Source organism: Ailuropoda melanoleuca, chromosome 4 (genome assembly GCF_002007445.2).
Source record: "Ailuropoda melanoleuca isolate Jingjing chromosome 4, ASM200744v2, whole genome shotgun sequence".
Lineage (NCBI taxonomy): Eukaryota > Metazoa > Chordata > Mammalia > Carnivora > Ursidae > Ailuropoda > Ailuropoda melanoleuca.
In genome coordinates this window covers 123,500,943-123,525,937 of record NC_048221.1, presented here as the reverse complement: position 1 = coordinate 123,525,937, position 24,995 = coordinate 123,500,943, and the positions used below count along the sequence as shown (strand labels likewise).

Here is a 24,995-nt window from a genome sequence, read left to right as displayed (position 1 = left end):
GTGCTGAACAGTTGGAGTCTGCAAGGCAAATTCAGCCAGTGGGTGTCTGTTCCTGACGACTGTGCAGAGCGGTGTGGTTCAGGCTGCTTTTACATAGACTGATGGCAGCAGCGTTGGGGACGTGCTCGGAGAGAGACTGGAGGCTGGGTGGCCTTCAGGAGGCTACTGCTGGCCTTGGCCAGAGAGTGCGCATGCGTAACCCCCAGCTCAGCAGGAGAGGTGGGAAGAGCAGGGCACACTGAGACTGCAGAGCTGCGGGACTGGATATGAGGATGCGGGGGAGGAGGGCTATGGAGGGTAACCCCCAGGTTTCTAACGTGCGTGACCGAGTGACTGGTGGTGAAGTTCTCTGGGATAATGAATACAAGAGCAGAAGCATGTATTGAGGGGAGGTTCTCGATAAGCAGAATTTAGGTCCCTATGGGTCAGCCAGCAGGCCACCTGCCACAGAAATATGGGGTTTGAAGTCAAAGGAGAGGCAAAGGTTAGTCAAATTTCTACAACACAAATCTGGTCAGGTTACCGCCTGCTTAAAATCCTCTAATGGCTTCCCGTTGTCTGAACAGAAAGTCCAGACTCCTCATGGAAAACAAAGCCCTTTGCAGTCTGTCCCTGCCAACCTCATTGTACCACACCCCAACACAAAAACCTGCTCCCCAGGGAACAAGCCGTGCCTTTGTTCTTGCTAGTCCTTGGGCCTGCGGTCCCCTTCTACCCCTTCCCTTGTATGTTTGGAAAATTCCTGGTGCTCTCAGGCTCTAGCAGCTCTGCCCTGAAGCCTTCGCTGACCTTGTCAAACAGGAGAGATCACTCCCACCTTTGTGCCTCCTGGAAACTTTGTGTGTGTGCTTTTTCTGCCCTGTCACTCCCTTCTGGAAGGATGTGCCTGTGTGTAAACTCCTTGAAGGCAGAGAGCACATCTTACTGCGTCACCAGTCCCTTAGTACACGTCTGGCACTTAGTAGACACTCGGGAAATGGCCGAAGAGTGAAATGCCTGAAGAGTTTTCCAGGAGGGAAAACTGCAAGGCTGGTCTAGAGGAAGATGCTTTCCACTCCCCCAGGGATTATCTGGCTCTTTCTCTCCTTACAGTTAAAGAACAGCACGAGGACCCCGGGGGGTTGACCTTGCCCGTCTTCTTTCTTTGCAGCTGGGGTATGGCCGTCAATGTGTACTCCACATCCGTGACCAGTGAAAATCTGAGTCGCCATGATATGCTTGCATGGGTCAATGACTCCCTGCACCTCAATTATACCAAGATAGAACAGCTCTGTTCAGGTAGGAGCCTGGGAGTGGGGAGAGTGGGCCCTGCTGGAGGCAAGGGGAGGGAAGGTGGGAGGCAGAATGGCGCCAGGAGACAATGGAGTTTGTAATCAGGATTAAGGAGGAGAGCTGCAGAGCCCTAAACTAGTCAGAGTGTTTGGAGGTGATGGAAATGAGGGTCTCATGGAATGGAAAGGGTCAAAAGTGAAGAGCAGGAGAGGCTCAGGGAAGGGCTGCAGGAATGGGCGGGGAGCCCCGTATCAAGAGCTAGGACAGGCAGTGAGGCCGGAGGAAAATAGCCTGAGGTCCGGTCTTTCCACTCGGGGCCCAAAGCTCGGCTCTTCTTGCAGCCCAACCCTGGGCAAATCACTAGGTCTCAGTTTTCCAGTCTGTAAAATGGAGAGCACATGGCAGGGCTGCTGGTAGGATGGAGTGCCGTATATGCGGTGTTTGGTGTGGTGCTAGGACGGGACCGCATCAGTCCAGGGTGATTGCTCTTAGAATTCCTGGAATCTGGCCAGGACAAGGAGAGGGAAGAGACTGGGTAGTTTGGGGGAGTGGCCAGCAGAGGGCCTGGGGAAGGGAAGGCGAGGAGCCCAGGCAGGGGAGCGGCCGGACCCCCTCATGGAGCCGAGCTTCCCCACAGGGGCAGCCTACTGCCAGTTCATGGACATGCTCTTCCCCGGCTGTGTGCACTTGAGGAAGGTGAAGTTCCAGGCCAAACTAGAGCATGAGTACATCCACAACTTCAAGGTGCTGCAAGCAGCTTTCAAGAAGATGGGTGTTGACAAAGTAGGTGCCTGCGCTCCTGGGGGCCCTGAGGAGCTGTGTGACCCTGGGGAAGAAGATGGCCCGCCAGCCGGGGCGGCAGGGGCCGCCGGGGTCATTCCAGCTCTCATGCCTCTCTCCACCCCCCTACTTTCCAGAGGGAATGTTCCCCCAGCTCAAGGCATGGTGGAAAACCCCACACTTGACATCCCATCCTGAAGACATTCCTGCCCCTTCCTTCTCTCTGGACCCTATCCAGCTCAGCAGCCAAGGCTCAGTCTACCGCTCCTATTAAGTTCCTTCTCTGTAGGGCCTACGAAAAGTCTCTGGGCTCACTCTGCTGCCTCAGTGGCCCACAGCCCCTGGTTCCAGCAGCCCCCAGCCCACATGCACACGGCAGCGCCAAGGGACACATCCTCACACTGTGCCTCCCGCGCCGGGAGGAGAGGGCCGTCTCTGGATCACAGGCCTGGGTCGCAGGCCTGGGCCACAACCGGGCTGTGGGCTCCGGGGCCCGCGGGAGGGGCCCCCTGTGGAGGAGGCTCAGGCCGCTGCAGCCCCGGGGCTGGCTTTCCTGAGAGCAGCGGCCAGCTCACAGGTGGCTAAAGTTCTCTGCTTGTGTGGTCTATTTCAGATAATTCCAGTAGAGAAATTAGTGAAAGGAAAATTCCAAGATAATTTTGAGTTTATTCAGTGGTTTAAGAAATTCTTTGACGCAAACTATGATGGAAAGGATTACAACCCTCTGCTGGCGCGGCAGGGCCAGGACGTAGCGCCACCTCCTAACCCAGGTGATCAGATCTTCAACAAATCCAAGAAACTCATTGGCACAGCAGGTAACGTGCCCGAGCTGGGGGAGGGAGTGTGGGGGGCCGGGCCGGCAGGGCTCCACAGCCAGGAGTGCCCCCTGGGCCACCGGCCCGGCCCTGCCAGCCTAGAGGAGACTGTTATCACGGAGTTCAGATGACGCCGCCTGCTGCCCGCCTAGACCAGGGGGAGTCACAGTAGGGAGGACAGGGCCGCAAAGATTGCTGCAGACGGAGAGCCACCGGCACCAGCCATGGGGGCAGTGGCGGTGGAAGGCCCAGGACCCTTGCTTTGGTAGCGTGAGCTAACTTGTTTGCCTCGAGATGACGGGGTGGCATGTGGCATGGTTCGTCTGTCCAGGTCCCCCCAGGCCAAGGGCCTGGTGCCAGCAGCACACACCCTTCTTGCCCCCTGCCCACTGGATGCCCCGGGACGGGAGTTTGCTAAGCTTCCCCCATTGGGATCACATCTTCCCCGACTCCAAAGGCCCATAGCCTGAAGTCCTCAAGAGATGAGTCTTTTGAAAGGAGGCTTTGTCTGGGTTCTAGAAGAGAAGGGAGAGAAGCAGTAGGGCCTTTGGGGGACGAGAGGGTTGGGGAGAGGAAGAGAGAGGGGCAGCCCCAGCATCTGAACCCGTCATAGCAGAGCTGTTCCTCCGTTTGCGCTGCTGCCCCGCCCGGGCCTGCCCCCATTCACCTGCTTGCTTTGCGTTAGAAGCAGCCAGCTCTGACTAGGGAGCGGCCATAGCTAGAAGACAAGTGGCCACAGCATGCCCGGCCTGTGGGGGAGCAGCCGGGGGCCCTGAGTCAGGCCCAGCAGAGAGCACAGAGCCCATCCTGAGGCGGGGAGCCTGAGACTGAAGTCACCCGCAGGGAGGGTGGGGCTTCTGGTAGGAAGGACCCAGCAAGTGCCAGATTTGAGACCCTGCACCAGCTGCTCTGCCTCAGACTCTGGCTGACAGGACTAGAGGCCCAACCCTCCCAGCCCCACTTCCCAAATTCGCCTTCCCAGTTCCCCTCACCTCCCCCTCAGGCCAGCTCTCCTCCCTCCCCACACCTCATACCTTCTTTACTTCCCTGAAGTCCCAGCTCTCCCAGGCTTGCCAAAGAGCTGCCCAGCTTCTGTGGTGTCAGTGTGGCCATGGCTTGAGGCCTGGATGTAGACGGCCCTCCTGAGTGGGAGAAGAGGGAAGGGCTAGAGTGCCTGCCTTTCGCATGGGCCTGCCCCCGCAGCCGTCACACCAGGCCATCTCATGCCACGTGAGCTGTGGGCTCATGTGGCCCCATCCGACTTTTCTCCCCCGGGCAGTTCCACAGAGGACGTCCCCCACAGGCCCCAAAAATATGCAGACCTCTGGTCGGCTGAGCAATGTGGCCCCACCCTGCATCCTCCGGAAGAATCCCCCGTCAGCCCGGAATGGCGGCCATGAGACTGATGCCCAGATTCTTGAACTCAACCAGCAGGTGAGTAGGGTGGGCGCGGGCCGCTGAGAGAGCCCTCAACAAAAGCTAGGCCTCTGTCAGGACAGGAAGGGGAGTCTGAGGCAGGGATCTCTGGCCTGAACTCTACCTTGTCCCCGAGCAGCTTTTGGATTTGAAGCTGACCGTGGACGGGCTGGAGAAGGAGCGTGATTTCTACTTCAGCAAACTTCGAGACATTGAGCTCATCTGCCAGGAACACGAAAGTGAGAACAGCCCGGTTATCTCGGGCATCATTGGCATTCTCTATGCCACTGAGGTGAGCTCTTCCTGCACCCACCCGCTCCCGTCCCAGGCCCATGGGGCCCTGCCCCATCCTGCCCCATGAAGACCACAAGGGGTAGCCCCCGAGGGGCCTGAGGGAACACGGTGAGGAGAGCCGGCTGAAGTCGGAGCCCAAGGCCACACGGAGATTAGCAGGGGAGGTGGGACTAGAACTTGGCCCTTTCTCCCGAGCCCCAGGCAGCCATCTCCCTCCCTGCCTTGCCGGCCTGGCTCACCGCTTCCCTCTCCTCTCCCGCCCTCCAGGAAGGATTTGCACCCCCGGAGGACGATGAGATTGAGGAACATCAACAGGAAGACCAGGACGAGTACTGAGGGCGGCCGCAGCCCGGGCTGACTGCACGGCTTCCCGTGCCTCCCCACCCCGCTCCCACCCCACATTATAATCCTTTCCTTGCAGCCTGTCCTGTCGGGCCGGGTGCTTTGCGTCAGTGCCACGGCGCTGGGGAGTCAGGCAAGGAGCGGGGCTCGCGGGGATGGGCCAGGTGAGCAGACAGAGGCCCCGTGCTGCGGGCACCCAGCGGGCGAGGCCTCTGTCCACTCCTCCATATCCCTATTTATTTCCGTTGTCTCCACGCTGTGTCGGCCAACACTTCCCGGGGGGGGGCGCTGCTGCCCCCTGCCCCCGCCCCAGCCAGCCGCCTGCTCCCCTGACAGCCAGCAGCTGTATATTTGACAAAGTCATTGGTATATTTTTACTTACTGGATTTTCCTTGCACTTTACCTGTTCTTTTCCCAGGGCTGACAGCACGGGGCTCCAGGGCAGTGTGCCTGGCTTGGCTTCCCTTCCCCATTGCTGGGAGCCATGGCAGGACTCACCCGTTCTTATTTATTTTGTCTTTTGACTTCCCAGTAGTTGAGGGGAAGGCTGATGTCAGGAGAGGGATGAGGGGACTGGGGAGGGGGTGCCTTAAGCCCCAGTGGTCATGGAGAGGGAGGGGAGCATGTGAGGGATGACAATGACCTCCTGGCACCAGGCGCCCCCACCCTCAGCCCCCGGCCTCCAGCACTGAAGCCCAGCACTGCTCCGAGGCCCCCAGCCACTCCTCCCGCGGCTCGGTTCATACCACACAGACTCTGCCCGGACCCTCCTGTATGTCTGCCTTCCATCCGCCCTCCTCCCCGACCTCCATCCCCTTGGGCCACCCAGCCTGCATCTGTGTTCACTTTTATTTAAATAAACTTGTGTGGTAAAAGTCCATGCCCTGTCTCCCTCACCAATGCTTCTCTCTTCCTGAGCACTCTCCTCTCCAGAAGTGGTGGCCCTGGAGCACAGCACCACTGCCACCCTCTGTCAGGCCTGGAAACTGCCATGGGCACTTGACCTCAGAGCCCAACTCTGACTTCATCCCCATCGCTCAACACTGGTCCCCAGCCTCTAAGGGAAGGAAGACATGGAGGCCACGACCCCCAATCCCTGGGGAGGAACAAAGTGTGGGGCCATGGCTGTGACAATGGGCAGCCCAGTCAGGTGGCTGGGGGTGGGGGGAGTAACAGGGTGGCCTCCCAAAAGATGCTTTGTTTCAGTCTCCTTCTGGCCAGTCAGGCCACACATGTTGTCTCCCACCCCGGGGTCAAAGTGCACACCCCTCCCAACAGCAATCCAGCTGGGGACAAGGAAAGAGTGGAGTGGGTTACAAAGAGCTAGCAGCTCTGAGTGCTGAAGCCCAGAAGGACAGCAAGGCCTGAGTGGTTCCTTTTGTGAAACAAGCTCTAATGGGAACCAGGAGTCAGCAAGACTTTCTCATCATCCATACAGCCCTACCTTCCTGATGTGTGCCCCAGCAAAGGGCCATAGTAAGAATGTCTTGGAAGCCCAACAGGGACCAAGGGTGCTGAAACGAATGTGCGAACCAAGCCCGCTCAAAGAAACCATCATCTAGATTGGCTCCCTCACTTACTGATGAAGGGACTGAGGCCTGGACGTGACACAACTTGCTCAAGGTGGTAAAAATCTGGATTAGAATTCAGACCTCCTGGCTCATGATTCAGCGCTCATCCCCAAAGACCACAGAAGTGTGACCTCCAGAATGTTCTCTAGTTATACGCTGGTAGTCCTGGTAGGTGTTTCCTCACCATCCTGAATATGATCAAATTGGGGCCATGTTTCTTTTGTGACCCTGCTCCATGCACTTCCTCCAGACCACCGCCCTTTCTCTGACGACTCCAGATAGAAGCCTTAAAGAAGCAATTCGTGTCTGTTCATCCCTCATTCACTTCACCTCCTCCTTTTGACTCCCACCCCAACATAGATACTTCTGGCCCTATTCTATCTGTTTTTCTCCCCCAACAATTCCTTGCCTGCTTTTATTGATTTTTATGATTTTTAATTCCCTTGCCTTTTTTTTTTTTTAAGATTTATCCATTTATTTAAGAGAGAGAGAAAGAGGGCCAGAGAATCACAAGCATACTCCTCGCCGAGTGCGGAGCCCCACGCGGGGCTCCATCCCAGGACCCTGAGCTCGTGACCTGAGCCAAAACCAAGAGTCAGACACTTCACTGACTGAGCCACCCAGGCGCCCCTCCCTTGCCTAATTTTAAAGGGCTTTCCCTCCATTTTTCTACAGAGATACTATAAAGGATAAAGGAGTTGTTCTGTGTTACCCAAAGTTCACCTTCAGGCCAAGACCTCACCCTGCCGGCAAAGTGGGTGTGGTAGGCAGAATAATGCCTCCCCCCAAAGGTATCCACGTCATAATTCCCCGAGCTTGGAACAGGTTAGGTTACGTAGCAAAGGGGAATTAAGATTCCAAGTGGAATTAAATCACTAATCAGTTGACCTTAAGATAAGGAGAGTGTGTTGGGGCGCCTGGGTGGCACAGCGGTTAAGCGTCTGCCTTTGGCTCAGGGCGTGATCCCGGCGTTATGGGATCGAGCCGCACATCAGTCTTCCGCTATGAGCCTGGCTTCTTCCTCTCCCACTCCCCCTGCTTGTGTTCTCTCTCTCACTGGCTGTCTCTATCTCTGTCGAATGAATAAATAAATAAAATCTTAAAAAAAAAAAAAGATAAGGAGAGTGTGGTGGGTTATCCAGATGGGCCCAATGTAATCACAGGGTCCATGAAAGTGGAAGGGGGGCAGAAGAGGAGGTCGGAGTGATGCCATGTGAGATGGACTCAATCTGCGGTGTCTGGCTTTGAAGATGGGAGGGGCCTGAGCAAAGAAACACAGGTGGCTTCTAGATGCTGGGAAAGGCAAGAAAACAGATACTCCCTTGGAGCCTCCAGAAAGGACCACTGCCCTGCAGACATGGTATTTTAGCGCAGTGAGACTCTGACAGACTCTCGCCTTCTAGAACTTTAAGATGATAAATTTGTGTTGTTTTAATCCACTAAGTTAATGGCAATTTGTTACAGCAGCAAAAGAAAGCTAATGCAGTAGGTCAGACTGTGCTTCTTCGGTGAGCTCACCCTTCTTGCCCCCACACTAGACACCCACCTGTCGTCTTTGACCCCACATCTTTTGATTCTTCCCTCAAACCCCATGTGGGTGGGTACCTGCCCCAGCCCACGTCCATGGCTAGTGTCTAAGGCTGCTCTTAGAACACCAGAGTCAGAGATCTAAAGCCACTGCCGCCTCCTCCACCTCTTCCCAGGACCCTCATACTACGAGTCTTTCTTGCAGAACATGTAAGATGATGGACTGTAATTTTCTGTTTACACACTTGTCTCTCACACAGGCTTCGAGTTCCTCACAAATGAGGCAAGTCCTCTAGCTCCAGCGAGCACAGTGCCGGGTGCTTAAGTAGAGAAGGTACTTAGGAAATGTTACAGGAAAAATGAGTGACTCCTAACCCGTGGATGTCAAGGTACAGCCAATGACCTGCCAGATCAATCCGAGGAGAGACAGCAAAGAAAGTCCCTCCCACCCTTTTATATATCTCCGCCATGGAGTAGACTCCTTCTTCGCCTCTATGGAAAGCGCATTCTGTGTCTCTTCAGAAAACAGTGTCTCCTCTGTGACTATACATGTGACACAGAAGGGTTGTACAGAGGAGATATTGTTGTTAGACTCTGAGTAGAGCTAAACCAATGATCTGAAAAATGAATTGAATCATGATCAGTTCAATTATGGTCCTTGGCAAACGTGCTCTATCTCAGAGTGACCTGAGGCAAAGTCAGCCACAATCAGATCAGAAGGGGCTGGAGGACAGGCAGAAGGCAGCAAGAGCTGGTCACCTCCCATCTCCTGCCTTTCCCCCCGACCCCCATCCCATTCTTCACATATCCCCATTTACCTTTCCAAAACCATGGCTCATGCCACTTTCTCACTGGTCTCCCAGTCCAAATTCAGCAGACCACAGCATATGGGCTCTGATCCCTTTCCAATCTTCTTCACCTCCCAAATCCCATTAAGAACCACCATGCTGAACTGCTTCCAGTTTCCCAGCTTTGCCCTGTCCTGTCCCACCTCTAGGACTTCACTTAAATCAGGAAATCCATACAATTGGCCTGTTCTCTCCACCTGTCCTAATCCCCAACCAGTAAAAATTCTCCCATTCCCCATCTCAGATGCCACCTCTTTCAGGAAGCTTTCTCTAATCTCCTTCCTAAGGAACTTCTCACTCCTCAAGCTGTTCATCTGTAGGAATCTGGACTCTATTAGTTCTTACTATAAGGTGCCTATCTTGCATCTCAGTATGGCAGGTTTGAATCTCATCCTCAGATGTAGGCGCGTACATGAAATAACACATTTCCTTAATTGTAATAAATTACTTTCATTTCTCCGTCCCTCATCCTCCTCTGCTGGAATGTTTAAATGCTTTAAACATGGTACTACAAGCATGGTGGAAGGCCCTCCAGGGAGAGTGAATGTCAGCACTAACCCGTTGGAGTGGTTCCTCAGGTCTGGAGCTCTTGATTACTCTCTGCCCCATCTGGGACTTGGGGCTGCCTCTTGCAGTGGAAATCAGAGCCACTCTTTCCCATTGCCTGGAAGGGGAAACAGCCCTGACTGTCCCAGAACCCCAGACTTTGCTCTCTTATCAGAAGGGGTCTCCACTCTCCATTTTCTGCCCTCCAAACACTGCCACCCCCTCAAGCTCCATCCTCTTCCTTGTTCTTCCACAATAGATTTTTATGCCCCAATAACTCAAAGTTTAACCACTAACAACAAAGAAGCTAGTACTTTCCTAGAAGGATGAAAGCTTTTAATCTTTAAACTCTTCCTGGAGCGAAGGAGAACTTTCCGTTCCATCTTTCCAGCACGGCTATAAAGGAAAGAAAACCCAAAACAGTTAAATTTCCTAGTCACCCAATGCAGTGGCCTTCACACAGGAGGTGCTCAAGTAAGATTTTCTTTTTTTTTTTTTTTTTAAGATTTTTTATTATTTATTTATTTGACAGAGATAGAGAGCCAGCGAGAGAGGGAACACAAGCAGGGGGAATGGGAGAGGAAGAAGCAGGCTCATAGCAGAGGAGCCTGATGTGGGGGCTCGATCCCATAACGCCGGGATCACACCCTGAGCCGAAGGCAGACGCTTAACCGCTGTGCCACCCAGGCGCCCCTCAAGTAAGATTTTCTGAATGCAATAGGCTCTCATCTCAACATCTTTGCCTGGATGTTTTTTGCCGGGAAGGAACCCTGAGCCCCCACCCCATCCCTCCCTAGGGATAACCCGACGAAAACGAAAGACTACAAGTCCCAGGTTGCCTTGCGGTTGGCGACACGCGCCGCGAGGCCTTGCGAGGAGACGTGGCAGAGCGCGGCGCGTCCGCGCCGGACCGGAAAGCCCAGGGAGTTGGCAGTGGCGGGAGGGTCTGAGCCATGGCAGCCAAGGCGGCTGGTGGGGGGCGCTGGGAGGTGGTGAAGAAGGGGCGGCGGCCCGGGGCCGGCGGCAGTGGTAGAAGCGGCGGAGCGGACCGCCGGGCTCTCGGGGAGGCGAACGGTGTGTGGAAATACGACCTGACCCGTGAGTACCCCCACCCCGACCGGCCGCCCGCGCCGCCACCCGGCCCCAGGCCTGCCCCTCCGGCGAGGTAGCGGGCAGCCACGCGAGCCCCTGGGCTCTCCTGCCGATCGGCACCCCCCGGTCAGTTACCGTGCGTTGCCTCGTGAGCCTCACAGGAGGTAGACAGCGCTGGGAGGGAGCTGTCCTCGCCTGGCAGATGAGTAAACTGAGGCCCAGTGGAGTTAGATGCCTTTCCCGAGATCACATGTCAGAGGGGACGAGGACTGCGGTCTGCACACACGCGCTACCAGCTGTTCCCGCCCTAGCCTGGCCTCCCCGGGCAGGTGTCTGCGAGCTGGGAGAGGCAGCCTTCGTTGTACACGGTGCCGCCTTCTTGAGTAACCAGCAGTGTTGTGGGGCGGGGCAGACGCTCGGGAGTTCTCGACACCCACCGAGCATTGTATGTGGTGTCTGTTTCCCCAAAGTCTCCAGGAGGAGTGGGGGAAGCTTGCCACTTGTTGATTAGAGAGTTGTCACGCTAGAACCCAGATGGAAAAGTCCTGACCTCCTGGACTGGTAGCCACTCACCAAGGAAGCCAGCCCTCTGTATGCGACCCCTCCCCTAGCTCCCACATCCTCAGGTTGATCTAATAAAGAAATGCCTCATCGCTGTGAAAGGGCCTGTGAACTCAAGAGCTGCCATGACTGAAAGAAGTAGGAGGGCTCCCCAGCCTGCTCCTTAAGCATGACAGCAAGAAGGGGTTTTAAGGCAGGTTCCTCGCTGAAGATGAATTAGGTGACAATGTGGGGGAAGGGACCACGGTTCCTGTGAGACCCTCATGACTCAAGGGCCCTCATGACCTTTTGTCTGCCTGTCATTACCCCAGCTCCAATCCAGACGACAAGCACCCTTTACGAGCGGGGCTTTGAGAGGATCCTGAAGCGGCAGAATAAGGAGCAAGTTCCACCCCCTGCTGCGGAGCCTAAGAAACCAGGGAGCAAGAAGCAGACTAAGAAGGTGGCAACCCTCACCAACCAAAACCAGAAGCAGGGCCGCTTCCGCAGCCTGGAAGAGGCACTGAAAGCTGTGAGTGTACCTAGACTTGAGGTGGGGAGACGACAGGGACATGAGGTATAAAGAAGATGAAAGGAGCAGAAGGTGGGGAAGGCCACTGAGGCACCTGTGAAACTTGGGACAGTACTGATTGGGAGGAGGCGTTCAGAAAAGGGCAGAAACCCCAAGGGATAGAATGTTTGCATTTAAGATAGATAAGGAAATAAGTTTATGGGGAAACCTAGATTAGTTCAAGGACAGCCATGAAGACTCAGGGATACCAGGGAGAGAGTGGAGAAACGGCCGTGGTTCATCGCCCCCATGGAAGCAGTGATCTTTCATTTTCCACCTGGTCCCCTCAAACATGTGAAGGGCTTAAGAGTATTGGGCCTTGAGATCAGCAGTCCAAGCTGTGCTGTGTTATCTAAACATCTGGCTACAGCGATACTGTGGCATTCCACATACTTAACATTTAAAAGCAGAAATCCTTCGTTCCTCTACCTTCACCTAGTTCAACCATTTTCCCACCTCTACCCTGTTTCCCTCTGCTCACTTGTAACTCACCACGGTGGGGGCGGGGGGCTGTGTCGCTGGCAGCTGGACATAGCAGCTCTGCAGAAGGAACTGGACAAGAGCCAGAGCGTGTTCTCTGGGAACCCATCCGTGTGGTTGAAGGACCTGGCCAGCTATCTCAACTACAAGCTCCAAGCACCTCTAAGTGAACCCACACTAAGCCAGCATACTCACGGTTAGTTCTTCGAACTCCCTCAAAATCAGACAAGTTCAAGAAAATACTGAAAGGGCTGTGTGTAAGCACATTGGTCAGTAAGAGAGCCCAGTGCCCCTCACTGTCCTGATTTATGTGCGTGATTCAAGCTGTTCTCATATCATCACGGCTGTGAAAGTGGGCCTCGTGGGGACAGGGAGGATGCCAGCCGAGTGCAGGGACCTCTGCGTGCACTCACTGTTCTCGGGGAGTGCAGCAGAGCTCTCAGCGCTGGCAGAAGCTTCTGGTCCTAGCACTCATGTAGAGGCCTTTCGGCCCCAGATTATCCCTACAGCCTGGTAAGCCGGGAGCTTCGTGGGATCATCCGAGGGCTGCTGGCCAAGGCAGCGGGGTCTCTGGAGCTCTTTTTTGACCACTGTCTGTTCACAATGCTTCAAGAGCTGGATAAGACACCAGGTGAGAGGGGGCCCCCTCTGAGGGATAGCACCACCCCATACTGGGAGCCTACTGCTCCCTTTTTCCTACTTCCAGATTGGCTGGGTGGTTCTGTTTCAGCAAAGAAGCGTACTAATCTCAATACTCTTTTGGAAAGAGAGGAAGAAGTTAGGAGTTGCTGGCTCTGGGTTCTGGGCTCACAGCTGCTAGAAGGGAGATTTCGGGTTGGGGATACCAAGTAATGTATGTAGGTCTGAGAACACCTGTCTCTCCAGGGGAGTCACTGCATGGTTACCGCATCTGTATCCAGGCCGTTCTCCAAGACAAGCCCAAGATTGCCACCATGAACCTGGGCAAGGTGAGCTCAGGGTGGCCGTGGGGACACCAGAGGGGCTAGGACTGGGGAGGCTGGGTGAATCTACACTGTTGGACCTAATTAAGGGATAGTGGAAGCCCCTGTAAGACCAGTAATAGTAGCTAACACCGCCAGTCCTTGCTCTGGGTCTGCTTTGTATGTATATGAGGTGGGTACCGCTGTTATTCCTGTCTTATAGATGCGAAGATTGAGCCACAGAGGGGTTCAGTAACTTGCCTAGTTAGTGAACTAGTTAAGCAGCAAGTATGCGTGGCCACAGCCTGGTGCGAGAGCGCATGCTCTGATCACCACCCCGTGCTACTCCAGTGCTGCACTGCTCCGTGGCCTGTCCCTTCTCTCCCTTTTGACATCTCTTCCTGCCTGGCTTTGGGGGTGCTCCTGGTGCTTTGCCCTGTCGCAACCTGCCTTTCCCACTGGTCTCCTCAGTTCCTGGAACTGCTAAGGTCTCACCAGAGCCGACCGGCAAAGTGTCTGACGATCATGTGGGCCCTGGGTCAAGCAGGTTTTACCAACCTCACTGAAGGACTGAAAGGTAACCAGGAAGTGGGGAAGAAAGAGGGATGGTCTTGGAGGCAGAAAGCTCCTCTTTAACATCCCCAGTGGGTCTAGGCATGAGGCTTCCTCCCTGACCTTTGTCTCCTCAGTGTGGCTAGGGATCATGCTGCCTGTGCTGGGCATCAAGTCTCTGTCTCCCTTCGCCATCGCATACCTGGATCGGCTGCTCCTGTGAGTAATTGGCGGGACAGGGGGCAGGGGGTGGTGTCAGCCAGGAAGGCCCATGGTGGCCAAGGTAACTGAGCAAAATGGGATGCTGTGATGGTGTCCATAGCTATGAGGAAAACCAGGACCAGCTCCTACCAGTCAGAACGTGACGGTGAGGAAGGAAAGGGGGGAAAGCATTAAAGGGTAGGGGGTGGAACTGAGTTCATACCCTTTTTCCTAGATGTTGGTCTCAGCTGGGATCACAGCCTACCTGGTAGTCTGCAACAAGTCTGTTTCTTCCTTTCCCCCATAGGATGCACCCCAACCTCACCAAGGGCTTTGGCATGATTGGCCCCAAGGACTTCTTCCCACTTCTGGACTTTGCCTACATGCCCAACAACTCCCTGACACCCAGGTAGGACTGCCCTGGGGCACACCTGCTGTGAAGGATCCCAGCAGCAGGTCAGGAGCAGGCAGGATATTTCCTGTCCCTTCTCCAACCACCCTAAATCTGGGATTCTCAACCTGCAAGTTCAAGGAATCGGTGAACCCCCTAAAATTATATGGACCCTCAAGTGTGTTTGGCATATGGGCATTTTCCTGGGGGAAGATCCATGACTTCTAACAGATTTTCCAAGGAGTCTCTGAGTCTAAAAAGACTCAAAGCCATTATAAGGCCCTTAGCGACTCCCCTCCTGCAGACAGGGCAGAGACAGGCAGGCAAAGGGACACATCACATCGCTCCATTTAGAGCCTGTGTCTGGCTCTCCTCCCCATCCCCACCCCAGCCTGCAGGAGCAGCTGTGTCAGCTCTACCCCCGACTAAAGGTGCTGGCATTTGGGGCGAAGCCGGAATCCACCCTGCACACGTACTTCCCCTCCTTCCTGTCCAGAGCCACCCCCAGCTGCCCTCCTGAGATGAAGAAAGAGGTGAGGAAATGATGGCAGGCCGCCACAGAGGTCCCCACCTGCTGACAGGGGCCCTGCCTTCGCGAAACCTGTTTCCTGGCCCTCCCCTTAGCTCACTCCTCAGCACCGCCCCTCACTCCTGCGCCACCCTCACAAGGGCAGAGCTGAAAGGATGCACGGGTGATCCTCGAGGTCAGGCTCTAGCTTGGGAGCCGAAGCCTCCCCCGTGGCCTCTCAGAGGTTTCTGGGGTCTTGGCATGATTTCCCCATCCTTGGGGTGGGTGTGTTGCCTGGGTGGCACTGTCCCCCTCCAGCAGCCCTGGACCCCAGCAGTCTCTCCTGTCCCCTGTGCAGCTCCTGAGCAGCCTGACCGAGTGCCTGACAGTGGACCCCCTCAGCGCCAGTGTCTGGAGGCAGCTGTACCCCAAGCACTTGGCACAGTCCAGGCAGGTGGGGGTGGGGGGCTGCCCACCTCTGATTCATACAGAGAAGCCTTAATCTGTGCTTCCCAGCCTGTCCCTGGCCTAGAAGCAGAAGGGGAACATTTGTCACTGTCCTTCGGGTTTGTGCCTCTCCAACTGAGTGGGAACATGGCTGGGGTGGCCTCTAGGAAGCTGCTCACTGTGGGAGGGAAGTGAAGGAGCCAGGGCCTAATGGGGGACAGGAGGATGGGAGGGGCCAAGTGGGCGCCCTGATTGGAAGGAGTTGTGCTTTCCCTGTAGCCTGCTGCTGGAGCACCTGCTCAGGTCCTGGGAGCAGATTCCCAAGAAGGTGAGGAGCTGGGAGGACATGGCAGGCTGAGCCTCGTCTGGGTTCTGGGTTCGTACCCCTCAACCGCTGCCCTCCCTTTGCTGACAAGGCACTGTACTGGCGCATTTGGCACGGACAGTGAAGGAGGGTGGGGGCTTAGAGCTCCCTTACAGGCTAAATGTTATCCTCTCAACCCAGACTTTCTTATCCCACAGACGCAGAAGTCCTTGCAAGAAACCATCCAGTCCTTCAAGCTTACCACCCAGGAGCTGCTAAGGAAGGGCAGCTGCAGCCGGGAGGATGCCATCACCTGCGACACCGCCTGCAAGGTGCCAGCGCCCAGCCCTCCCGCACCCCCACCTGGCTGGCCCCTCTGTCTCAGCACCTCCAGAGCCCGCGCTGCCTCTGGGGCCATGTGAGGGCTTAGCCCTCTTCCTTCGGAGGCAAAGCCCACCCCCTCCCTCTGACCGGCGCTCCCCGCCCCTCTCGTCGTAGGGCCTGTTGCACCAGGCACGGGGCTACCGGCTGCCGTGGACACGGCTACTCCTGTTGGTGCTGATCTTTGCCGTAGGTTTCCTGTGCCACGACTTCCGGTCACACAGCTCTTTCCAGGGTAAGCAAGAATTGGCAGGCAGGGGAGATGGCGTGAGGGTGGGGCCCAGAGCCACGTGTAGCTTTGCCCTGATGCTACAGAAGACAGGCTTTTCCGCCCACAACTACGACGTCACCAACTCCGATTGGACTGTTGCTTTCCCACGTAGAAATGTCTGTGTATTTATGGTCTTGTTTGAGTAAGTGCTGTCTCCTTTTTAACCCCTGAGGAAACGGAGGGTCAGGTTTAGCAATTAGCTTAAGAACACAGCCGGTAAGTAGACGGGAGGGCCCTCAAACCCAAGGCTTCCTGCCTCATACCTGGCTGCCTCCCACCTGGCTGCCTCCCTCCCGTTCACCGGGCTCAGCAGGAGGAATGGGCTCAGCGCCCCAGGCCCGCATCCCTCAGTGGGAGCGAACGTGCTCCGGCACAGACTGGAGCTCTGCTGTGGTTCTGAGTTCTGCTCCATCCCTCACTGGGCCCGCTCTGGGGCCTGCATTGTCCGTCTCCCACTCCCTGCCCCCGTCACCCCCCAGCTCACCAGAGTTCCCCTTCACTCAGCTTCCCTTTCTGGTCGGTTGCTTCGATCATCTGGGTTCTTGCCCGCTGGCCAGCAAGCGTGTGCCATGATCTACTCCTACAGCCTGCGGGGCTACAGGTGAGCACCTCCTGGGGAGGGGAGAAAGGGGGGAGGGAGAGGGCCTGGTGTTCAGGGTGGTGACAGCATCAGTGGGAAATGATTGCAGTTTTCCTTTCCTAAGGCCTTCCTGCCCCACAGCTGTTCTTGGGGAGCTGAGCCATCTGAGGAAACTCAGCCTTCCTTTCTCTCCCCGTCTTCTCCCACAGCTGGCTAGAGGAGACATTGCCAGCCTGGGGCTCCCACCTGCTGACCGTGGTGAGGCCCGGTTTGCAGCTGGCCTGGGCCTACACCAATGCCACAGTCAGCTTTCTTTCTGCCCACTGTGCCTCCCACCTTGCGTGGTTTGGTGACAGCCTCACCAGCCTCTTCCAGAGGGTAAGCCAGAGACAGGGAGGTCAGGGAAGGGCTGGTCTCCCCAGGGCTGGAAGGTGCATCTCCACATGGAGCCAGTCCTTGGGGCCAGGATGCATTCTCCCAGCGCTCTAACCCCTCCACTCTCTGCGCTTTGACTGCAGATCCAGCTCCCCGATACCCTGACCCAGCTGCTCCAGTCTCTGAGGGAGCTGCTCCTGCTTCTTTACCAGAATGTGCTGCTGCCGTGGTGGCACGTACTCCTGGAGGCCTTGGCCCGGGCCCAGGAGCACTGCCACGAGGCGTGCAGGTGAGCCCGTCCTCCCAAGCTCCATCGGGAGCCCCAGAGCACCATGCCGTCTCCGCAGGGACGAGGCTCAGTGCTCAGTCTCTCCCCGTGCCCCGCCCCATCCCACCCCGCCCCTTGCACGTCCCTTGGCCTCTCTGGGATACAGGCTACGCGTCTGAGCTGCAGCCCTGTGACCCAGCACAGCGCTGCTTCCCAACTCCCACACATGTTCTGCTTTCCTTGCAGAGGTGACGTGACCTGGGACTGCGTGAAGACACAGCTCAGTGAGGCTGCCGTCTGGGTCTGGCTCCGCCTACAGGACATCACCGTGGCTTTCTTGGACTGGGCACTTGCCATGATCTCCCAGCAGTAGGCCCTGCCTCCCTGACCCCCGGTGCTGTCTGGGGCAGGCCGTCTGTGACTGCTGGCGGGTAGAGGAGAGGGTGGCAGTTCCGCATAGGTGTCTTTTTTACTTGGTGCCTGAGTTCTGTCTCCTAGGGAGTGGCTGGTGTCCTCTGCCCCAGTTCCTCCATCTTTGGTGGGGACTGAGCCCAGAGATCTCTCAGCCTCTTACCCCTGATCCCACTGAACACTCATCTGGCCCTATTGCATGGAGCTCCCAGCCTCTGTCCTCGGGCTGCTAACCTCTGTCGCCCCTTCTCCTCTCCTGCTCTCCACTTCCTTCCATCTCCTTCCCAAAGCCCCAGACAGCTCATCTCCAGAACGGTGGGATTCCACCAAGTGACAGCTGCATTCTTGTGATGAAGGATTCCTGCTCCCAGACTTTAGCCACAGTGAAATGAGGAAAGAGGCCTCTGGAAGAATTTTGCCCCACGGTGGGCAACGGCAGCTTCACCTCAGCCCACAGCCTGGGCGTGCCTGTCTCTGGACAAGAGGGCTGGATGGAAAGGCCTCTTAACTCCGGATGCCCAGCTTCAGTCCTTTGAGGCCTCTCACTGCTCCCTCCATCGTGGTCCTACTTCTTTACTCTCCACTCCCCTCCAGGGCTGGGGAACTCTGCCTCAGGATTCAGCTGTTCCCCGTTGCCCATCCCTACCATCCGTCTGGAGAGCAAAGCCCAAGTAGTTTGTGCCTTGGGCCCAGTGAACCTTCCAGCAGCCTGTTGAGACAGGATTCAGCAAATCGCTCCTCAGTACACCTACCAGGTGGAATAAAGGACACAGATTTGGTTTCCAGCTTTCCTCTCTGCATCCTCATAGAGGAATTCCCATAGTTGTGAACAGGACAACAAAATGTTGGGCACACGCACATTCTCCTTTGGCCGCCTGCCTCCTGGGGGTTGTAGCCACTGGCTGCAGTTGAGCTTCTGGCAGGGAAAGCTCATACCCATCATTCTAAACTTTGGCCTGTTCAGACCCTCCTTTTGCTCCCCTAATCATATTGTCTCACTTGTCACTGTGATTCATGTCCCAAGATTTGCCTTGATAGTTTGAGTATTTTAAGCTGGGGAAAGCAAGGGACGGTCTCCCAGGGGAATTCTTGGTCTGTGACTGGTAGTGTCCTCTTCCTTGCCAGGACCTTAACTTATTAATTGGTTTTATAAGGCAATGAGTGAAAGATTTAGGACTCCAAGAGACACGTGAGTCAAGGGTCTGTCATCAAAGTCCCTTTTTGTGTTTCACCTGAGACTTCGAAGTCAGAGCTGAACAGGCTTTCCGCTCTCGCCTCAGGTTGCTTTCCTTGAATGTTTCCCATCTCAGCAGCACCAAAGGCACACTGCCCACTCCGGCTCCCGCAGGCTGGCTCCTGCTTCCATCAGACGCCTGCCAGCACAGCACGGTGATGGCCAGCTACCACTTTCCCATTCGCTTGTCCCCCGGAGATTCTGCCTCGACTTCTCAGTGGCAAGATGATAAAGTAGCAAGTGTAGAAAAATCTTGACACAAAGGTCATGAGTACAACAGCGTCTCATATTTGCGTTCCCTTTCCTCCTTAGGACAGAACTATGTTACCTCTTAAGAGTTAAGCGGCTCACGTTGGGCAGAGCCCTGCTCCCCTAGTGGCAGGTAACCATGACCGCTTTTCCCAGAAAAAAAAAAATCCCACCTGGCAACTAAGGTCTAGGACTGCCAGGCAGGAGTGTCCAAGGTTCCCAAGACCTCACTTCCTCCCCGATCAGAAACAAACAGGTTCAGTTCTTAAGAAGAGTGAATCCTTGTAACTGGCCTGTATTCAGGGCAAATTGAAGAAGGGGCTGGTGTGAACCTGGGTTGACAACAGCACAGGACAAGTAAAATGATGACCCTGTCCCGATGACATTGAATCACCAAGGCTGCCGGACTGCTATAAGCCAGCAACTCCGAGAACGTCGCCTCAAGTGTGCCACGTACTAGGTTTACCTTGGGGGGTTCGTTCCATTTCTGACCTAGAATCCTGGGGGGCAACATTTAATCAACTTAGGTTAGCTGGGGTTTCCACAGCTTCTCACAGGGACGCCTTAATTGGCTTTCTTTGATAAACACCATTGTTTGACCCATACTTGAATTGTCCGGAACTTTTCCTGGGTCAGAGAAGAGGTACCAACACTGCACTTGTTTGTTTGTTTGTTTGTTTGTTTGTTTGTTTGTTTGTTTTTGGTGTTTTTTTTAAAAGATTTTATTTATTTGACAGACAGCCAACGAGAGAGGGAACACAAGCGGGGGGGGAGTGGGAGAGGAAGAAGCAGGCTCCCAGTGGGGCAGTGAGCCTGATGGGGGGCTTGATCCCAGGACCCTGGGATCACGCCCCGAGCCTAAGGCAGACCCTTAACAACTGAGCCACCTGGGCACACCCCCCAACACTGCACTTGTTGCCCAGTAAAGCTAAACCAGACTCCCAGATGTTTCACCTTTTGCAGACCTGTCAATGCACAGGAATCCGAGTGGAGCCAGTGTGGACTAGTAGAGTAGATTCGTGCTGACAGATGGGCTCTCCCCCTATGATGATCGGTGTTCCTGGAGGAACAGAAGTAATCTGACACCTCAGAGAGTCACATCTGGACATCGTAACTTTAATTTTCACACAGCTGGAGTTCCACAGATAACATGCCAGAAAAGGAGGCAGTTTGAGTATGGTTATCTCTTATAAACTTGAGTTATTACCAACTCTTGTATGGGCCTGCAAGTTATAGCGCATGACTCATTTGAAACACTTCGTTCCAAAAGTCTTAAAGCGTGTTTCTGGATTTGAACCCAGTCTACAGCTCCGGCTTTACAGCCAGGCAGCCTGATGGGTGGTCTGCTTACCAGGAACAGAGAGCATTGCTAGACTCACCTGCAGCATTGCCAGGCCATCCCCAAAAGCCATCACCCTTGGGGTGGAGGCGTTCCCACAGAGATGCCCTATTCCAGAAGGACCTGATTGACAATTACACAGAAATTTCAATGGTAGTCTGGCCACTGAGCATTTTAGTCTTCTCTCTCCTAAGGGACATTGGGTTTAAGTGAACACTTAGGGTGATCTGTCCTTTTCTACATACTCTTCATGGTTCTGCTCCCTGAAGGGCTTGAGGGCACGAAGGCTCGCTTTTCCCTATGTGGTATTCCATTTTACTGGGCAGTTTCATTGCCCCGAACTTGAAGTATAAGAAGGAATTTGAGGACAGAGTGGAGGGAGCTTCCACCATTCAGGGTATGAGTGAATACTTGTTGAATATTGAATAATCTGCCTATTAATAAAAACATTGAATTCAGATGCATTGTGGGATGTATATATGTTTTTATTATGTTAGCACACCAGTTATTAATTTTTAATAGACTTTTTTAGTTTAGGTTCACATCAAAATGGAGCAAAACGTGCATACGCCTCACTCCCTGCACTCACTCAGTCCCCCACTGTCAACATCGGTGAACCTACACTGACTTTGCTGTCACCCAAAGTCTGTAGTTTACATGAAACATACTTTGTATTATTTTAGTCTTTTTAAGTTTATTGAGACTTGTTTTGTAGCCTAACATGTGGACCATCCAGGAGAACGTTCCATGTGTGTGGGAAAAGAATGCGCACTCTGCTATTGTTGGGTGGAAGGTTCCGTGCATGTCTGTTAGGTCTAGTTGGTAAGTTGATCAAGGCCTCCATTTCCTTATTGAGCTTATCATATATACATCTTTAATGTTAACACTTACAAACCAAGAAAAGCCTAAACACAACAATAAAAATATGGATAGACAATTCATTTAAAAATGCAAATAAACAATAGACTTAAAGTCCATTTCATTGGCAAAGTGCAAATCTCAAATAAGTTACCACTTAACTTTTGCCAAAGATTTTTAAGTGATAATATAATCAGTGAATCCTGTGCTAGAACTCAGCGTAATGTTTCTGGGAAATAATTTGGTAATATTTATCAAAAGGTTTAAGAGTTCCATACTATTTTGCCAAGTAACTCCATTTTACCAAGTAATTCCACTCCTGAAGATATATTGTAGAGACTACAGAAGTGTGGACAAAGATTTATGTGCAAGAATATTTATTGAAGTAGTAACAAGTGAAATTTGGATGTAAATGGTGGCCAATAATAGGATGAACCCTGTGATAAAACTGTTGTAAAACCAAAATGGGAAATGGCTATTCGAATGACGATTTCAAAGAATTTTTAATGGCATAGGAAAACTCTTATAATGGAGCTCAATTTGTTGAAGTATAGGCTATAATAAAAAAAATACAGAAGAATCTTGGCAAGGAAATGGAGAAATTGGAACCCTCCTATAATGCTGGTGGGGATGTAAAATGGTTCAGCCATTGTGGAAAACAGTTTGGCGGTTCCTCAAAGAGTTAAACATATAATTACAATAAACCCCAGCAACTCCACTCCTGGGTATACACCCAAGATAAATACATATACCCACAAAGAAACTCCTACATGACTGTTTATAGCACTTTTATTCATGAAAGCCAAAAGGTGGAATCAACTGAAATGCCCATTAATAGATGAATGGATAAACAAAATGGTATAATGATACAATGGAATATTATTCGGCCATCAAAAGGGAGGAGGTACTGACCCATGACACAATGGGGATGAGTTTCAAAAACACTATGACAAGTGAAACAAAACAGACACAAAGGGTCCTATATTTTATTATTTCTTTTATACGGGATCTCCAGAGTAGGCAAATCCATAGAGCAAAAGCAGATTAGTGGTTGCCTGGGTATGGGGGAAGTGGTGGTGAGGAATGACCGCTTAAAGCGTACAGGGTGTTCTTCCAGAGTTATTAAAAAAAAAAAAAAGGTTTGGAAACTAGAGAGAAGTGATCATTTGCACCATACTGTGAATGCACTAAGTGCCACTGAATTGTTCATACTTTAAAACGGCTAATTGTACGTTATGTGACTCTCTCCCTAAAAACACAAAAGTGAACATAATTGAGTATGTTCTGTTTCCCAGCATCCCCTCCCCTGAAGAAAGAGAGCACGCTAAACACAGAGCCAAGAACACTGCCCAAGTTAACGCTCTCGGACACAATAGCAATTTGCGGCAACAGAATGAAGTTAAACCAAGAATTGGTGGGAAGACGTCAGCCTCTGGCGTGGTGGGTGGGCGCAAGGGTGCAAGCGGCGCTGTGCTCAATGACATTAGAGACCTCGGACTTAAAGATCCGCCTGAGAGCGCCCAGAAACCATCCCCCGAGCTGGATTTGCGCAGGGCAACTGTGACTCCGGGTAGCACAGGCCGCAAAGCTGGGATGGCCCGGGGCTCCCCGCACACCGGCTCCCCCCGACCACGAAGCAAGTCTTCGCAGGAGACTTGGGTATTAGGTTTGTTTCAAAGCCCCAGGAACTTCTGGTGGGCAAAGGAGTGGAGGCTGGCATTCCAGGCCCCTGGAAAGAGGCGCGAAGGTGTGACGGGGTAGGGGCCGGGGCGGCGGGGTGAACTCGGCCTCGCTCCGGGCCCTGCTCCTCGCCGGCGGCCGGTTCCGAACCGCCGGGTTTGTGCGCTGCGCGACAGCGCCGCCTGCACGCCGCTGGCAGCTCGGTGGTTCGGCTGCCTCATGCTCCAGCCAGAACGAAGAGGTCCTGACAAAACGGTGGTTAACTGACCGAATGAATGAATGTCCTTCACGTCGGGAGAGCTGTAGGATTTTATGGGCGCCCCCGAGACACCGAAGGGAAAAATAGAGCAAATAACGAAAGTAAACCCTCGGCTTTTCAAACTGGGCTTGCGCCTTCAGCTGCGGAGCACGCTGCTTCCCCGTCGCGCAGGGAGAATGCTGCCCAGCAGCCAGAGATTGCGGACGGTATCTCAAAGCGTCCCCAATCCTATGAAAGACACGGGGGGTGAGGAGGGGCCGAGTCGTTTGCCTTGTAAAAAGCAGGGAAATGGAAGGGAGGTGTATTGCCCATTTCCTTCGTTCAGAGTTGGGAAGCAGGTCCTTTGCTCGCACTTCTGTTTCCGGCTTCCTTTGTTCTGTGCGACGTGGAGGGGCTCGGCAGGGCGGGCTCCTCTATAAAGTGTTGGGGGGGGGGGCAGCCTTCCCCAAAGTCTCTTAGATCTTGTCATAGTGCGGCCTTGGTAAGTATTAGAGAGGAACTGGCAAGCGCTGAGATCAGCGGAGCCTTCGATAGCTCAGTTGGTAGAGCGGAGGACTGTAGTGGCATGAGTTGCGGTAATCCTTAGGTCGCTGGTTCGATTCCGGCTCGAAGGACTTCGTACAACCTTTTTAGCCTCCGCTTAATTCAATTATCCCGTAGGGAGAAAGTTTCACTCAGAGGCCCGCTGTGCATTTGCAGGAGCACTGCAGCTGTTCGGTAAAACGCATGTGCGGTTCGTAGTCAGGATCCAATCCGGCACTCTTGTGGGTTAGATGCGAAGATATGTGTTACTATGGCTTGTGTGTGATTATGATATGCCTGCTTTAAAAAAATCCTGCCTGTGATCCCACTGTATTCTGCTATATAAACGTCTTTTACTATGGTCGATCCTCGGGTCAGCGACCAGCCCAGAACAGCCTGTAAGGCAAAGGGAAGAAGCTCAGGAGCAGGCGGGGGATTAGCTCAAATGGTAGAGCGCTCGCTTAGCATGCGAGAGGTAGCGGGATCGATGCCCGCATCCTCCACTCAGGGTTTTTTGTCTTTTTGCCCCGTGCACCGGAGGATTCCTTAATAGCGGCAGATGCGCTGACCGAGGAAGGTTTTGTGATACACAGAGGAGCATGGTGAGCAATGACTTGCTTCGCACATTGACCTTTTATTTCGCAGGTGAGTCTTTTCCAGTTTATTTCCTGGTCACTTTGTGTTTTCCTCCTCCCGGCGGGCAGGCCGTTAACCGTCCGCTGGGAAGAGACGGTGGAACCCTCCAGCGGGATCTGCCGGCCGAGCCCCCAAACGCCACTGGCTCAGGTACCCGCTAACGTGCGAGGGAACCCCTGCGTGCTGACCAATGGCAGCGCGCCTTACTGGGCGGGTAGCCAGCTGTACCCGCGGCCAATAGGCGAGAGACTTCTTGTTTCCTGGCAGAGCGGGGTCCCGGCACCGCGGCGCTCGGGTTTTGTTTGGGTCCTGGGTGGAGTGCCCGGGTGCCGGGGCCCGAGGTGGCGCCTCGCTAGCGGGAGAGGGAGCGGGATCGCCGGCCCCGAGAGAGGTGAGGGGCGGTGCGTGGAGCGCGGGCCCCGCCGGCCCCGGCCCCGCCCCCTTGTCAGCCCCTTTCAGCCCGGAGCCCCTCTAGAATGCCACCCCGCCCCCCC

At 54.2% G+C, this 24,995-nt stretch overlaps 3 protein-coding genes, 1 long non-coding RNA gene and 2 other non-coding genes across 12 annotated transcripts in view; 5 read left to right on the top strand and 1 right to left on the bottom strand.

Annotated features, from left to right (window-relative positions):
* The window catches only part of MAPRE3 (microtubule associated protein RP/EB family member 3), a 50,809-nt gene extending 45,012 nt beyond the window's left edge, over positions 1-5,797 (top strand). Inside the window, exons 2-7 of one of the 2 annotated variants that reach the window (XM_034659768.1) lie at positions 1,151-1,278; positions 1,910-2,055; positions 2,666-2,867; positions 4,147-4,301; positions 4,423-4,575; positions 4,845-5,797. In XM_034659768.1, coding sequence (XP_034515659.1) covers positions 1,158-1,278; positions 1,910-2,055; positions 2,666-2,867; positions 4,147-4,301; positions 4,423-4,575; positions 4,845-4,913 — 846 coding nt within the window. In that variant the 5' untranslated portion in view covers positions 1,151-1,157 and the 3' untranslated portion in view covers positions 4,914-5,797. The remainder of the gene's footprint in view (positions 1-1,150; positions 1,279-1,909; positions 2,056-2,665; positions 2,868-4,146; positions 4,302-4,422; positions 4,576-4,844) is intronic. The other variant, XM_034659769.1, reaches the window with a different exon arrangement.
* LOC117802041 lies at positions 3,256-10,831 on the bottom strand. The gene is made up of 3 exons (XR_004625056.1): positions 10,639-10,831; positions 3,902-4,009; positions 3,256-3,382 (listed from the first exon to the last, which is right to left on the bottom strand). It is a non-coding gene; the product is annotated as an uncharacterized LOC117802041 (long non-coding RNA).
* Positions 10,303-19,374, top strand: TMEM214 (transmembrane protein 214). Of its 5 annotated transcripts, XM_002913780.4 has the most exons (17): positions 10,304-10,509; positions 11,376-11,575; positions 12,140-12,290; positions 12,591-12,725; positions 12,980-13,062; positions 13,507-13,612; positions 13,725-13,806; positions 14,096-14,197; positions 14,571-14,712; positions 15,046-15,137; positions 15,414-15,462; positions 15,657-15,770; positions 15,937-16,054; positions 16,595-16,691; positions 16,880-17,048; positions 17,189-17,334; positions 17,560-19,374. In XM_002913780.4, exons 1-17 carry the CDS (start codon positions 10,365-10,367, stop codon positions 17,684-17,686), a joined length of 2,058 nt encoding a protein of 685 aa, XP_002913826.4. In that variant the 5' UTR covers positions 10,304-10,364; the 3' UTR covers positions 17,687-19,374. The 5 variants fall into 5 exon arrangements, with proteins under 5 accessions (XP_034515655.1, XP_034515658.1, XP_034515657.1 ...); XM_034659764.1 differs by lacking the exon at positions 17,560-19,374 and having other exon boundaries at positions 10,303-10,509; positions 15,046-15,141; positions 15,414-15,510; positions 17,189-17,330; XM_034659765.1 differs by lacking the exon at positions 17,560-19,374 and having other exon boundaries at positions 15,046-15,141; positions 17,189-17,330.
* A 2,961-nt stretch (positions 19,375-22,335) lies between these two features.
* Positions 22,336-24,995, top strand: part of AGBL5 (ATP/GTP binding protein like 5) — a 19,948-nt gene continuing 17,288 nt past the window's right edge. The window contains exon 1 of one of the 2 annotated variants that reach the window (XM_019808370.2): positions 22,336-24,510. The gene's annotated coding sequence lies outside the window, so the exon portion shown is untranslated. Of the gene's footprint in view, positions 24,511-24,551; positions 24,893-24,995 lie in introns of those variants that run through there. The other variant, XM_034659761.1, reaches the window with a different exon arrangement.
* On the top strand, positions 23,868-23,957 carry TRNAY-GUA. The gene is given in 2 exon segments: positions 23,868-23,904; positions 23,922-23,957. It is a non-coding gene; the product is annotated as a tRNA-Tyr (tRNA).
* Positions 24,296-24,368, top strand: TRNAA-AGC. Its single transcript has one exon. It is a non-coding gene; the product is annotated as a tRNA-Ala (tRNA).

Bases quoted from the DNA above. Each gene is read 5' to 3' on its own strand.
- TMEM214 (XM_002913780.4), top strand. From the start codon at position 10,365: ATGGCAGCCAAGGCGGCTGGTGGGGGGCGCTGGGAGGTGGTGAAGAAG. The intron at 16,692-16,879 runs GTGAGCACCTCC...CTTCTCCCACAG, and splicing joins TACAGCCTGCGGGGCTACAG to CTGGCTAGAGGAGACATTGC. The intron at 17,335-17,559 runs GTGAGCCCGTCC...CTTTCCTTGCAG, and splicing joins CACTGCCACGAGGCGTGCAG to AGGTGACGTGACCTGGGACT.